Below are 16,519 nucleotides of genomic sequence, written 5' to 3'. Positions count from 1 at the left end.
TCATTTACGTCCTTCTATTGTACAACTTCTGATTGAACTGTTGAAGTTAGAGTATTTAATGGATTGAAAAGTTTACAGCCACAAGAAAAGAAACTCAAACACATAGAAGTCCAAGCACATAACCAAGACCAAACCCATTTAAGCCCATAAGCATATCCAAACCCATGTCTCTAGCTCATATTCATACCTGAAATCCAGATACATGGCAAACCAACCTATTAAATTGAAATATGAATTGGGAATTGATACAAGTTCCATGAGCATTGGTGCTGGAGTTTCTTGGAGTTGAAGGAAGCATGGAGAATGACAACATTCATCATGAAGATTGAGAAGTTAGGTACTTAATCACCTGAGTTTTCAAGGTGCCAAAGTGAGGCTAGGAGGTAAGGGCACCCTATTGCCTAGGTGATGGATCCTTTCTAAATAAAAATCCTGAATCCTAGGGCAATCCGTGAAGGGATGGGAGATCCATCATATGGATGGCCAAACCCTGCAGGAAGGTTGGGTGAAATTTCAAAAATTTCTTGCTCTCCCATCCGGGAATCGTATTCCCTAATTTAGAAAACTGCATTTTCAATTATCGTTCTTGAATCAAAACCGGACCAGATCTGAAATCAAAAGGGAAGTAAGGGATATACCCGATACGAAGTAACAGTAACTCCCAACGTAAGTGTTCACGCCCAAGGAAAATACCAAAACCCGCCTCCATTGAAGATGACACAATGTATGGTGAAGCAGGATCAACAGGATGGTTCTTCAATAAGAACCTAAATTCTTTAGTAAGAATCGAACAAGGGCTAGTGAGCACGACTTCAGATTGTTTCTTCTAGCAAGAAACAGTATTAAGAACCTTTCTTGATCACATTCACAGGTAGAAATCGAACTGGGTAGGGGCGGCAAGAACTGGGGAGAATACTATAGGTTGTTGAGTGTGTGTAAACTATGGAATTCACCCCCTATTTATAGCCTTCTTTGGATCAGACTCCTAATCCAATTAAGAGAGAGTTTCTTGATCCAAATATGATATTTGAATCTGGATTCTTAAATGGATAAGACTTGTCTTATCCTTCAACTAATCCTAATCAAATTATCAATCAAATTTCGCCCCCTTTTAATTAATTAGCTTAAGCCCAGTTCGAAATGGGCTTTAGGCCCATTAAGTCACATAGCTCACTTACCCTTTTAATCTGCTGGCTAACTTGGCTCTCCCTGTATGGCGTGGGACCCTAACATCGATTACACATCAGCCACATGGATTCAGCCCAGCCTCTGCTATAAGGTCGGGCCGAATTCACTGTAAGACACAGTAAACCCTTAAGTCCATCACCATGGGCTCTTAATGGACCCAACATTTACACTAAATGGTTCTTGGGTCCAGCCACCTTATGAAAACTCAAGGACTGTGGGCAAATGCAAGATTAGACCATCAGGTATTACCCTCAATGGTCTTACACTTAACCTCTTAGCCCTTAATGATCAAACATTGCCCGACAAAAGAGGACATCTCCCTCGGCTGCACTCTCTACACACATGGATCCCGGGAATTAAAACCTTTTTGCAAACAATTTGAAACCATAATATATAAGTATATCTCTATATAAATATAATTTGCAAAACCAAATTTCAAACACATTTGAAATCCACTACTGGCAGTTTAGGTTTCCATCAGAGAAAGTGCATTCCCCGATTATTCACTTTGTTCGACAAAGGAGTTGATCTTGTCACTATGTTCACCCACTCAAATGAATTCTCGAATTGTCCCAACATACCCAGGTTTTGACCCCCTCTAAGGATCTGACTAATTGGCATATCAAAGACAATCCAATCCGACACCTAGTGCAGTACAATAATCGAGTCTAGGGGTCAGGTGTAACATTCCAATTTTGCCCATCTATCTCCAAGGTCCAGGGCAATACTAGAATTTGGTCCGGTTCAAGGTTTTAAGAAAACCCACACTACATGTACCTCAGGCCTCACCCTGGCAGCTGAGACAATCCACCCCAACCAACTTGGCGGCACATCAGTGTCAGCTTTGGCAGGATAAATCTCCCCAGATCTATCCAACGGTTGTAAAAATTCTAAACTAACACGAGTCTCATAAGTGTCCAGTTTAAAGGTATTACACAGAAACACACCAAATCACATGAATCAATTATGCACTTTATTCATTTACAATAAATGACATAATGTACATCAATCTGATAGGAGCCAAGGGCATACACTGTCTAACAATCCGCTAGGTTCTTTAGCAACCAGCAATCATCTTCCATTAGTAATTAGCAATAATCTTCATACAAAAGCATAAACTCCATATTAGAACATAGAAAATCAATATATTCATAAAAGAAAACGAGTAGAGGAAAGAAAAGTAGAAAATATAGGGGATGTGAGCCCCTATTTTTGACCAAGGAAAAGAATAAATGAAAGGGTGGAAGAAGAAGAATGTTTTGATTCGATAAAATTTAAAGTGATCCCTTGCTTATCAATTCAGGTTTTGAAGTCTTCAAGGGTTCAAGACAGAACACACCAACATGTGTGTTGATTGGACCCAGCAAATTTCTACCAAAAAACCCTAACAAGAAAAAAATAAAAAGAAACGAGTATATAAAGAATTATAATTAAGTGTAGTAATGTCTAAATTATAATTATAACCTCAAAACATAAAGAAATATAATGATATTGTATATTTCCATATACAAAATAGATAGGCATTTAAGCAAGGAGAACCTCCAATAGGTGCCTTGTCACCTTGACAATCATGTCACTAAGAAATGTATTTGGAGTTAAAAGTTGTAGTCTTCTATGATAATTATTTAGAAAGTAGTAATTAAGTTGTAGTAGTAGTTTCCTTCACTAGAAGGAAAGTTTGCCTATTACACAGGGATATACTAGTTTGTTTTCAACAGTGAACTAATTAAACATATTCTTTAATTAGTCTGTGCCTTGATGGTGTGGCTCCATTTTCTTAGAGGTGTGACTCCTCTAACGAATTGGTCTGACTCTAATGTCGAATTAGAATCCTATAGTGAGATGCTAGAGATTCTAATTCAAGGCTATGTGACTCAACACTCCACTCTCTTTCTCAAAATCCTATTACATATCCAACCATCTCAAGTTGCTTATGTGGGTTTTGACCATGCTGCATTACTCGAATTAGAGTCCTATAGTGAGTTGCTAGAGATTCTAATTCAAGGCTGTGTGACTCAACTTTCCACTCTCTTTCTCAAAATCCTATTACATATCCAACCATTCTCAAGTTGCTTATGTGGGTTTCGACCATGCTGCATCACTCGAATTAGAGTCCTATAGTAAGTTGCTAGAGATTCTAATTCAAGGCTGTGTGATTCAACTCTCTACTCTCTTTCTCAAAACCCTATTACATATCCAACCATTCTCAAGTTGCTTACTTGGGTTTTGACCATACTGCATCAACTGCCCTTCATATCATAATTCATTACTCCTGTGATTTTGGGTTTGGACAAATTTCGTACCTCAGCCTCAGATAACCCAAATGAAGTGGTCCTAAAGCAGTCCACATCAGGTCGTTGAGCTCCATGAAAATGACCTATATCCCACTCATAACCTGTACAAATTATAAAAGTTTTCAGAAACTATAACTTGAAATAACAAATATAGAAACCCAGGGTGTTTTAAAAACTCAAGTAATGGCATCAGGTAAATAAAAATAAGGGTAATCACAAGTAACAAAAGCTTCATCTAGACACCAATACACATTAATGGACACACAAATGCACATATGTACATACAAAGAACAAAAAAATATATTAGGGTTAGTGAGGATATATGGAACAATTGGATTAGCATCGTGAGAATATAATCCCAATTGGATTACAATAATTGCACTTTTCAGGCTATCCGAGGCCAATGATAGTGTTGATTTTATCCTCCAAGTAATTGCTTTGTTATTTTTCTCATGGCTTGTATTTATTAGGCATTGGTTTGTTATGTAATCTTTGGTTCATTTTGTGTAAAATAAAGGTGAAATGTGCAACTTTGCTTTTATTTATTTATTTTTATGATCTCTTTTGTTTCTGCTACTGTTTTTACCATGTGCAAGGTTTAAGCTGAGAGTTTCAATGGAAATATCAACCATATAAATAGGAAACATTTTAGAAATGTCAGAAACTTCATATAGATTTATAGTAAAATTTTATGTCGATATTGATATATAAAATATTTGTTAGTATTTTTTGAAATTAGAAAAAGGACATACTTTTTAATGTAAATTACATAATTAAAAATGACAAAAATGATGTTTTTAAAATGATTACGTCATATGGCCACTCCTTCCACTCAGAATGGATTTAACGATTTACAAAATCATGATATGGTACCAACTAGGGGCCATGACTTGGTCTGATGGTAAAATTTCAGGATGGCAAGTGTGAGAACATACGAGGTTTGAGTCTGAGGGCGGCAGCCACTTTGTGCAAAAAATGCCAGAGGTTAGGACCATACCCAGTCTATGCCTCCCAAGACCCCAGATTGTTGGGACCAACATTGGGTAATAGCCTTTATAATAATAGTAACAACTGCTGATTGTGCTTTGTTTAATATAAAGGTTATGATTTACATGTATGTCTCCACCCTCGTAGAAACTTCCTTTGAGCATTAATTCTTTCTAACTCAAATATGGCGTTCTTCTCAAACAATTGATCAGAACTCAGGTCTTCTCTACACTTTCCCTCTACATCTCCAACTATTAAACTTCCAATTTCCTTAGTTGTCCCTGAACCAGAATCAGTCGCCCCCTTAATCTTCTCTTTCATCTGGAGTCTAGTCTCTCCCACCTCCCTAAAAGCTTCCTTTGTGAAATCCTCTGCCCCCCGCCCCAAGAAGAATAAACCCAACAATTTACTGAACTGACCTTCACCCGTGTTCAGCACCCTTTCCATATCTACAGATTTCTCTACTTCGTGAGTTTCATCTATGGCAACTTCTTCCTCCTCTGTACCCATTGTTCCATCCTCTTCCCCTGATCCTGCATCCTCTTGCAAAGGTCTGGTTCTATATTTTTGTTTCCTTATATACACTCTTCATAAAGACTTTTCCTTTTCCTTGTCCTCTTCATCAAAGGTCAGGACTTCTTCCCTAAAGACCTGGAGGCCAACATTTTCCAACTCAGGCCCTGTTTGAACTTCGTCCCTCTCTCCCCCTCCTCCACGTACATTCTCCCCCAAGTTGTTCTCCCTTTTGCCTTCTTTTTTTTCAGATTCTGGCTCTTCCAATATCTTGAAGTCATCTTCTTCAGAATAGCCATCTTTTTTTGTGAGAGCTTCTCCCGGCTGAGTCCACTCCATGACCTTGGAATCCAATCTTCCAACACAGCATCCCTTTTCTGATACCTCCCTCGCACCTGGATCAATCTCATCAGAGGGAGCCAAATTTCTTAAGCCTAAAGAAATGGAGCAGTCCTCAAAACTTTCATTGTTACAGGGTGGCTTCTCAGATTCATCATTTTCAATATTAAGAGGAGACTCACTGGAATTATCCGGAAAGTTGCTAAAAGGCCCCTGAAACCTGCCTAGTTCAGACAACTCACCTCTGGGATCTGAACTGTTCTCTTTTACTGGTTCAAAGTCTGGCCGAATCGGCTCAGAAAACAAAACCAGCATTTTACTAACCACCCCATTTTATTTCTCGAGCTTAACGTCCCCTTTCCCAAAAACATTTAAACTTTGGAACCTTCTCGGAGAGTGAACATTATTTGACCCTCCGCCCCTTCTTCTTCCAAACCTGTCACATTAAAGGAGCATCTATCTTCCGATATTGTCTGCCACATGGACTGCGCCCTACCTCATCAGTTTCATCTTCAACCTCTCGCCCTTCCCCCCACAGCAACGCTTCGTGTTCTGACGCAATCCAGATCTTCGTCCAAGCTCCATCTGAGAAGACATCAATAGATCGAGGAACTTCATCCGGCTTCACTCCAGCAATTTCCACCACTGCGTAGCAGAGGTTTGAGATGTTACAGGATATGAACATCCCTCCTATCGCCGTTACTACCTTTTTTTTATCAATAACACTTTCAATAATTCATCAGTAGAAAATTTACAAGTGGAAGACAAACACACTTATCTTCCAAGAGTCACAAAGAACTTCAAGAAATGAAAAATCTATCGCCGTTACTACCTTCTCCGGCACAGGTTTCTTCCAAAGATTAAAAGGGAGCCTGAACAATCTGATAGCAAAGGCTTCATCATGAAAAACCTTGCTGTTACAGGCAGCAGCCCATTTCTTCACCAGAATGATGACAGACTCAGTTTCTAACCTATCAAAATCCACAGTTTTTTCTTCAACATGCAAAATTGCTCTTCTTCTATCAAAAGGGGAAATCACAACTCCTTTCATTTGAAGTTTCCTTTTCAGCTTATCCAGAATAAATTCCCAGTCCATAATCTCCCTTCCTGCTTCCATAATCATTCTTCTTACCCACCCTCCTCCATTTCCTTCCAACATCAGCCTTTGCACTTTATAACGCAACTTGCACACACTTCTTGTTCTACATCTTTATTTTTATTGCTTTAGTAGACTTCTCTATCGTCCATCAACATCAGATATTCTTGCAACATCTGAGTGACCAACCTCCAACCTGTCCCCTGTTTTCCTTCTGGAAAACAAACCATTTGTCTTCTATTACCTCCAAAAAACTCTATAAGACAAACCAGCCCTTCTGGTTGTATTTCAATGCCGCCTGGTACCTTCTTTCAGCTTCCAGCGAATCCATCCAGCCATTTTTCTTCACTGAGAAAAGTGCTCCATCAATGAACCCCTTCAACCACTATGTAGCTTCTCCTGTTAGAAAAATAGTTGCCCTTCCTTTTTCTCTTAATTTCAGAACTGAAAGGTTTTTGCTCTTTCCTTCTTCAAAAACCAACTTCTTCATTTCAGTAAAATTATCAACTCTCCAACTTATTGCTGGAGTCCCCATTCTGAAAACTCTTTTACTCCCTCTTCCCCACTTCTTCATCTTGAATCAATCAGCTCATTTGCCACTAAAATCCCATCAATAATCTGCCTTTCATCAATAATCCCTCAAGTAACAGGCTAGCAGCCAACATAACCAAAAAGAGCATTGGAGGATACCGTGAAAAATGGCTATGTCCAAACCCTTGACCAAATTCCAAGACTGAATTGTTGAAACAAATGTCTATATCCATGGGCAAGCACCCAGTTGAAGACTCAAGGAGTGATCCCCAAGAGTCTGCCATAGGATATAATTACTGAAATTGTCAACCTTAAGGTCCCCTAGGTTCTAGTGCTCAACAACCAAGCATTATTCCAACCCCTGCTACCCCTAGGATCCATCCATCACAACTGAATATGGATAGAGAGAGTCATGTTCAGAACCTTGGACATAATCACATTCCAGACAAGCAATCCAATCGGGTTATAGGCCATGGATACCGTACCAACAACCCACAAGAATTGGATGATGAAAATGTATTTCAGGAAAGTGACTTTGAGGATACCCCTAAACATAAGCAGTATTCTGGTCAGATCTAGATAGGCTCACGATAACCAAAGAAATTTCCTTAAGGAAGGTGAAATCACAAAGAAGGAAAAGGTCGATGTCTCTATCTATGACGGTACATTAAACACAAGTGCTTTTCTAGATTGGTTCGAGTAGAAATCACTGATTGTAGATTTAGTTGAATTTCTTGTGAAAGGAAAGGGGGGGAAGATAAAGATTTCAGTAGTAGAGAAGAAAAGAGAGGGAGAAAAGAGTGGGAAGTCAACCAGGATTCTTGAATTAACCCTAGCTGCCAACCCCTCATTATATTTATACTTAACTTAAAAGATGAGATATTACAAGGATGCCCTTAGTAGGGTGGCTACTAATGTGGCTGAACAATCACAACTTAGAAACAAAAACTAATGGAACTAAAGCCCAATAACTTCCTAACTAAATAGCTTAAAATAAGAATAAAAAACAACTAGGCCCAACTCAACACTCCCCCTCAAGTTGGGAGTAAATGTCACACATTCCCAACTTGCGTAGATCATTCTCCAGATTGTTCTTTGCAACACCTTTTGTGAGAACATCCGCGAGCTGCAGATCAGAAGCAATGTATGAAAGACAAACTTCTCCAGAAGTTACTCTTTCTCTGATAAAATGTCTATCCACTTCAATGTGCTTAGTTCGGTCATGCTGGACTGGGTTATGGGCAATGTTAATTTCTGCTTGGTTATCACAGTATAACATCATAGGTTCTTCTGCCTATACACCAATTTCTTCTAATAGGGAACGAATCCAGAGAAGTTCTGAACCTCCATGTGCCATGGCCCTGTATTCAGCTTCAGCACTTGATCTTGCCACCACTGTTTGTTTCTTACTCTTCCACGAGACAAGGTTACCCCCAACAAGGGTGCACACTCCTAAAGTTGATCTCCTATCATCAAGGCATCCTGCCCAATCTGCATCTGTATAAGCCTCTAGTTTCAACTGTCCATGATCAGTAAACAATATGCCTCTGCCCGGGTTTCTCTTCAGATAAGCAAGAATCCTGTCAACTGCCTCCCAATGCTGGACTCGTGGAGCATGCATGTATTGACTTACCACACTTACTGCATAGGAAATGTCTGGTCTTGTCATACACAAGTATAGCAGCCAACCCACAAGTCTCTGATATCTCCCAATGTCCTTTACTGGTTCACCTTCGGATGCATTGATTCTATGGTTCTGATCAATAGGTGTACTGATTGCCTTCGTTCCAAGCTTCCCTGTCTCTTGAAGAAGATCCAAGACATACTTCCTTTGAGAGATAAAAATTCCATGTTTTGATCTTGCAACTTCAATGCCTAAGAAGTATCTCAGTTCTCCAAAATCCTTAATTTCAAATTCTTTATGTAGATTCCTTTTCAAATAATCAATCTCACTTAGGTCATTCCCCGTAACAACAATATCATCCACATAAACAATTAGGACTAACACCAAAGATCCCCTTCGCTTCACAAACAAGGTACGATCGAATTGAGTCTGAGTGTATCCAAAAACAATTAAGGCCTTTCTGAATCTGTCAAACCATGCTCTGGGAGATTGTTTCAAGCCATACAGTGACTTCTTAAGCCTGCATACCTTTCCCTTTTCAATATCACTGTAAAATCCAGCAGGAAGATTCATATACACTTCCTCTTGCAGATCCCCATTTAGGAAAGCATTCTTCACATCAAGTTGAAACAAGGGCCAAGAGTATGAGGCAGCAAGAGAAAGAAGTATCCGAACAGAGGTCATCTTTGCAACTGGTGCAAAGGTCTCTAAGTAATCAATACCATAGGTCTGTGTGTACCCTTTTGCAACAAGTCTTGCCTTGTACCTTTCTATACTTCCATCTGCCTTATATTTTACTGTGTAAACCCATCTGCATCCAACTGTCTCCTTGCCTTCGGGTAGAGCCACAATGTCCCATGTCTGATTTTTAATCAAAGCTGCCATCTCTTCCTGCATAGCTGTCTTCCACTCAGGTTTGGAGAGAGCCTCACTAACACCCTTGGGTATAGACACTAAGTCAAGGGAGGAAAGAAAAACACGGTAGGAAGGAGAAAGTCCACTGTAGGATAAGTGTTGTGAAATACAATGAGCAGTACACTTTCTCTTCCCTTTTCTGAGAGCAATAGGAAGATCAAGGTTATTTGTAACAGGGTTAGTAGAATCAATGGGAACTGAAACAGTAGCGGAACCAAGAGGAATACTTGAATCCATGTCAGCCAAATCTGGAGTCTTCAAGGAATCAACAAGAGTTCTGCTGTAGTGGAATCAACCTCCTTGTGAAGTCTCTGTCGTAAGTAATGTTGATAAACAGGATGCAAAGGAGGTGGTAAGGTAGGTGACACAGGATGGTCACGCACAGGCGTACACACAGGATGGTCAAGCACAGGAGTAGACATAGGGACTGGAATTGGGAGAGGAATAGACTACTGACTCGCTTCCCCAAAACACTCCCCCTGAGAAGGATGCTTTGAAAAGAAGTATGTGGATTCAAAAAAAGTGGCATCCATGGTAACATACCGGCTCCCAAAAACTGGATCATAGTAGCAGTACCCTTTCTGATTTTCTGCATATCCAAGGAAGACACTTCTTTGCCTTGGGATCAAGCTTCGAGCGGTGAGGACCAAGGATATGTGCAAAGCAGACACATCCAAACACCCTGAGAGGAATATGAAACATCTCCCCCTGAGGAAAAAGGAGACTGAATGGGGTGTTTAATCCAAGTATACGAGAGGGCACCCTGTTAATCAGATATACTGTTGTGGGAACTGCATCACCTCAAAACTGAACTACAACTGTAGATGTGCTCATCATGCTTCTTGCAATCTCAACAATGTCTGTTCTTCCTTTCTGCAACACCATTCTACTATGGACTGTAGGGACAACTGCTCTGATAGACAACACAATATTCTAACAGATATAAAGCAAGGTGTTTTTCAAAATATTCCCTGGCATTGTCTGATGTGAACACCTTTATTCTTGTTCCAAACTGTGTTAAAACCATCTGATGAAATTGCCTCACCAAGGATGGTACTTCATCGCGGGATCTCATCAGGTAAATCCAAGAGTATCGTGAGAAATCATCCACAAATAAGAGAAAGTATCGATAACCTCCCATAAAAGGAACATGGTAAGGTCCTCACACATCCGAATGAATAACATCAAAAGAAGAACACCTTTTATTACTAGGTTTAAATGAATGTCTACAATGCTTTCCAAGTTGACAACCTTCACACTCCAAACTTGACAAACTAACAGACTCAAAATGTTTTGGAACAAAAGACTCAAAGAAGAACAAGGCAAATGGCCCAAACGATTATGCCAAAGCATAATTTGACCCACAGACCCTAACTCACTATCCCTGCTGACATGATGACTTTGATGAGGAGGAAGAACATCCAGGAGGTAGATCCCATTCAATTCACGACCACTCCCAATCGTCCTCTTTGAATCCAGATCCTACAAAATACAATGACCAGGAGAAAAAATTACTAAGCAGTTCAGGTTCTTAATCAAACTACTAACAGATAACAAATTAGTGTTCAATCTAGGAACATGAAGGATTGAGGGTAGAGAAATAGAATCACTAATCTTGACAAATCCCTTCCCAGCAATAAGAGCATGGGATCCATCAGCTGTGGAGACCCTATCTCTGCCAGAACAGAGCTAGTAAGAAGAAAAAATAGTAGAGCTATGGGTCATGTGCTCTGAGGCTCCAAAATCTATAATCCAAGGAGGTCCCTCCTTACCTGAAGTAGAAACATAATTTGCAGTGACGTGTGAACTACCTGTGTGAGCAAACGCAGTAAACTGGAACTGGTTGTATCCCGCTGGTTCAAAAGTTGCCCATACCTCTCAAGTTTGGCCCTTATTGCAGCAGCTGCAACAGACTCCAGAGCAGCTATAGTAGGAGGGGCCGGAATGTCACCAATAACTACCATGTGTGCATTTCCCTTCTTATTTTTCAGTCTAGTCGGCACAAGATGTGGGTGAAGCTTCCAGCAAGTATCTCTTGTGTGTTTAGGCATCTTACAGTAGTCATAGATCAAATCTCTTTTATCTTCCTTCTTGATTTCACTGCCACCCCGATCTCCACTTTGTTTAGGTTTCACAGTACTCACCATGGCAGACTGATCAGAAACAGGATTTTTCATCATCACATCTCTCCTGCTCCCCTCCCCTGACACAAAGGCATATGCCTGGGAGAGGGTAACATTGTCCCTGGAAAGAAGATATTGTCTTGCAATATCATACTCAGGATTAAGGCCAGCAAGAAATTCAAACACCCTACACTTCTCTAGATGTTTCTAATAGGTAGTTGCATCCTTAGTGGTTTCCCAAGAAAATGTCCCTAAATGGTCAATCTCCCACCACAGGGTTTTAAGGGCTGAAAAATAGGCTGCAACAGGTCTATCTCCCTGCCTTGTAGAAATAATCTGATTTCTCAACTGATAAGCTCTAGCAACATTCTCCCTCTGTGAATAGGTTTCTGCAACCCCATCCCATATTTCCTTAGTTGTATTTGCCCATAAAAAATTTTTACTTATATGGGGCAACATGGAATTACACAACCAAGTCATCACCATATAATTCTCCTGTACCCACCGGGAGTTGCTAGTTTCAGGTTTAACTTCCTCACAAGTGATATACCCTAATTTCCCACGAGCACCAATGACCATCTTTGAAGATTGTGACCATTCTAAGTAATTTGCACCATCCAACCCAACTGTAGTAATGGTCACAGTCCCGAAAAGGTCTCCAGCACCTCCTCACACTGGTCTTATTTCACTCCCAGGCTTATTTTCAACTCTGTGACCCTCCATGCTTCTCAAAAAATGTAAAGAAAATAACTGAAATATGTAACAAGATCAAACAAAACACTTCTGGAACCAACAACACCTTTCTGGTGTCTTAGACTGTCTTCCCACAAAAGATTCCTTTTTTGTGGGACGGGAAATGAGAGAGAAGAGGCAGTCGCTCTCTCTAGAAGCCTCCAAATCAGGCAAGACTTGAACTGCCCCTTACAGAAAACTCCAAGGAACCCTAAAAAATTAGGGCGCCACTTCCTAGGTCAAAATTGAAGAGTCCAATAGAAACAGGGCTCTTCCCCTTTCTCCAGTTTTTTCCTGATTTTGATGAGAAACCCTAGACCAGCTACAGGGCACACAAATCCATCAAAAAATCCAAAAACTGGGCTTACCTGAGAACTTCGATCAGCCTCTTAAATCACCATGCAGTCGGCTGATCTAGGGCTGCATGAAGAAACAACTCAAGGAACCTTCGGCCTGCTTTAATACCAAGTAAAAATCACTGATTGTAGATTTAGTTGAATTTCTTGTGAAAGGAAAGGGGAGGAAGATAAAGGTTTCGGTAGTAGAGAAGAAAAGAGAGGGAGAAAAGAGTGGAAAGTCAACCAGGAATTCTTGAATTAACCCTAGCCACCAACCCCTCATTATATTTATACTTAACTTAAAAGATGAGATATTACAAGGATGCCCTTAGTAGGGCGGCTACTAATGTGGCTGAACAGTCACAACTTAGAAACATAAACTAATGGGCCTAAAGCCCAACAACTTCCTAACTAAATAGCTTAAAATAAGAATAAAAAACAACTAGGCCCAACTCAACAGTTAGCAGATATGGAGAACTACTTTCTTTCGTATAACATGTCCAATACCCACCACGTTTTCTTTACCAAGATAAAGCTAGTAGGGTCCGCCAAGCATTATTGGCAAGGGGTCCAACGAGGCATTGAACGTCTAGGTAAGGCACCGATTATTTTGTGGGCTGAAATGAAAGCTAAATTGAAAGAAAAATGTCTCCCCACAAATTGTAGAAGACAATTTTTGGAACAATGGATGAACTTGAAACAAGGGTCATTAAGTGTTCAGACCTAAATTTGAGGGCTTGTCTATGAAATGTGTCAATGTGATATAAGGGAAGAACATTGGATGACTCTTACTAAATTCAATAATGGGTTCAGACCTAAACTGAAAAGGGAACTGAACCTACATTCCCTTGACACTATGGAAGGGGCCTACCATAAGGCTCTAGAGCTTGAAAAGTTCCTAAGGTTTCTACCTTTAGGTGTTGGTCCTCCCAAACTGAAGAAACCCACGCACCCAAGTCAATGTCCAAGTAAGTGTCCTTTCATAGGACCAATGGGCATACACAGTCAAAACCAGCGATATCTAGTGGTAGTAACAATCCTGTTCAAAGAACCAATAAACTACTTCCAGCTCACAACATAAAGGATCTAACATTCAATATTTTAGATTTCATGGTAAAGGACATGTTGCATCACATTGTCCAAATCAAGCTTTAACCAATAGGCATAGATATAGAAGAATTTTTTGAAGGTGAGGATCTTGACCAAATTGTTGAGCCTTTAGTGGAAATCACCGAGTCTTTAACTTGAAGATGACCAAGGTTGTGTTGACAACAACCACCTTAAGAGGCGCACTAGCATTTATGAGGTGCATTTTGTTCACTCCTACTTAGACAAACAATTAAGAGGCGCACTAGCATTTTTCAAGCCTATTTTAAATGTGGCGATGCTATGTGAAAAGTTGTCATTGATGGAAGCAGTTCCACGATTGTAGTGTCCAAATCTTCCATAGCAATAATGAAAATCAGACCTGAACCACACCCACAACCATATAGAGTAGCTCAGGTAGATAAGACTTCTTTACCCATAACTAAGATGTGTCTAGCTCCTATACAGATTGGTGATTTGGGGTGAGAAAATGGGTAGGTTCTACCCGGAACCGAATGGAACTGACCTCAAACTGATTTGAAATTGACCTGGAACTAACCCTACCCAATCTATTACTAGGTATGTTCTGGTTCCAAATATTCCAAAAGCAAGAATGAAACTCAGACCTGAACCACACCCACAACCATATAGAGTAGCTCGGATTGATAAAACCTCCCTACCTATAGCTGAGAGGTGTCTAGTTCCTATCCAGATTGGTGATTAGGGGCGAGAAAATGGGTAGGTTCTACCTGGAATCAAATGGAACTAACCTCAAACTGGTCTAGAATTGACCCTACCGAATCTATTACCAGGTAGGGTCTGGTTCCAAATTCTTGGAACTGACTCCTACCCAGGCCGGCTCTAGGGTCTAGACGTTTACCATACCTGAAGGTCCTAAACTGATCTTGGTGTCCTTGGTGTAACTAGCCTTGGTTGACCTTGGTGGAGCTGGCCTTGGAACCGAACTTGCCTTCAAAAAAATCCCAAAATACTTTGAGGATGTGAAGATTTGAACCCAAGCCTCATGGTTACAAAGACCAACTGTTAGACAGTATATGCCCTTAGCTCCAATCAGGTTGATGTACACAAACATTTATTAGTAAATGAATAAAGTACATTATTGTTTTATGTTTAAATTGGTGTATTTCTATGAATTACTCCTTAAATTGGACACTTATTAAACTCGTATTAGTTCAGAATGTTCTCAGCCATTGGATAGACTTGGGGAGTTTATCCTGACAAGGCTGACAATGGTGTGCTACCAAATTGGTGGAACGGCTTGTCTCAACTACTAGGGTTAGACCCCAAGCATAGCTAGTGGGTGTTTAGAAGAAACACTAAACCCGGACCAATTTCCAGTTATGCCCTGGACGTTGGAGATAGATAGGCAAAACTGGAAAGTTGCACTTAACCCCAAACTTGATTATGATACTGCACTAGGTTTTGGACTGAACTGTCTTTGATGTGTCAACTAGTGAGATCCATCAAGGGTCAAATATCTAGGCATGTTAGGGTAGTTTGGGAAATTACTTGAGTGGGTGATCATAGTGATAGGATCGAACCCTTTGTCAGATGAAGTGAATATCATGGTTTACACTCTCTCTAATGGAAACCTAAACTGTTGGCAATGGATTTCAACTGTATTTGAAATCTAATTTGCAAAATATATTTATATGTTATATTACTATTTTATGAAAAAGGTTTGCAAAAGGTTTTAATCCCGGGATCCATTTGAGCAGAGTGTGACACTGCATTTCACAGTCATGGAAGAGGTCCTTCCCTATAGGCAGTGTTTTGATGATTATGGGCCAAGAAGTTAGGTGTAAGAGACCATTACAGAGTTGATTACCTAATGGGCTTTATCTTACATAAGTTCGTTATCCTTGGGTCTTCATAGGGTGGCTGAATCCAATGATCATTTATGTATAAATGTTGGGCCTAAAATAAGCCCAAGCTGATTGGGTTAGGGGTTCACTACCCCTGAGAGTGAATTCGGCCTAACATTTACCAAAGGTGGGGCCGAATCCTTATAGACTTGTGTGAGACCTTTGTTGGTCCCATGCTATACAATATTCAGGCCCAAAGTAGCCATGCAACACCATGGGACATGAACCATTAAAGAAACTGGGCCTAAGGCCCATTACTAATATGATTAGTTAACAGATCACATGACACCTTAAGTTGTCATGTGATTTGGGTTGAAAATGGGCATGGATCTGGGCATGGAACACCCATTCTTTTGAAAAGATAATGCTTATCAATTAAAGATAAAGTCTTGATCCAAATTTGATTTGGATCAGTTCCTAACTAGATTAGGAAAGTGCTCTATATAAGGGGCTAAGAGGGGAGGGGCAAATTCACCAATTCTCTCCACTCTCTTGCTCTCTTCTCTGCTCCCTTGCCTCCCAGAAACCCTAATTCGACCCAGCCGTGATAGGGACTGATTTTCATCAGTCCTCTATTGTGGTTTTGCAAGAAAAACATTGGTGGATATCAGGTTCACATACCCACTTCAATTCAAGCAAGTTGGAGACCGGTTTTGCTGAAATGGTGTTGTTGAATCGGCTTTACATACACATTGTGCCATCTTCAGTTGGAGGCCAATTTTGGGACTGATATTAAGCGTGAACTACCAGTCTAGGAGTTGCATATTGTAGTCTCCAAATCAGGTATAATCAGTTTTAAATTTGGTTTCAAATCTGGTTCGGTTCAGCACAAGATTGATCCTAAAATTTTAGATTTCAAATTTACCG

At 40.2% G+C, this 16,519-nt stretch overlaps 1 protein-coding gene across 3 annotated transcripts in view; it reads right to left on the bottom strand.

Moving 5' to 3' along the window:
* The window catches only part of LOC104611799 (Rhodanese/Cell cycle control phosphatase superfamily protein), a 51,202-nt gene that overhangs the window by 12,919 nt on the left and 21,764 nt on the right, over positions 1-16,519 (bottom strand). For all 3 annotated transcript variants that reach the window (XM_088886298.1, XM_010279019.3, XM_010279017.3), the window contains exon 5: positions 3,492-3,583. In XM_088886298.1, the coding sequence (XP_088742424.1) occupies positions 3,492-3,583 (92 nt within the window). The remainder of the gene's footprint in view (positions 1-3,491; positions 3,584-16,519) is intronic.

Source organism: Nelumbo nucifera, chromosome 4 (assembly GCF_055504915.1).
Source record: "Nelumbo nucifera cultivar China Antique chromosome 4, China Antique-T2T, whole genome shotgun sequence".
Classification (NCBI taxonomy): domain Eukaryota; kingdom Viridiplantae; phylum Streptophyta; class Magnoliopsida; order Proteales; family Nelumbonaceae; genus Nelumbo; species Nelumbo nucifera.
The sequence above is the reverse complement of the archived record's forward strand: the minus strand, read 5'-3'. Positions and strand labels throughout refer to the sequence as shown.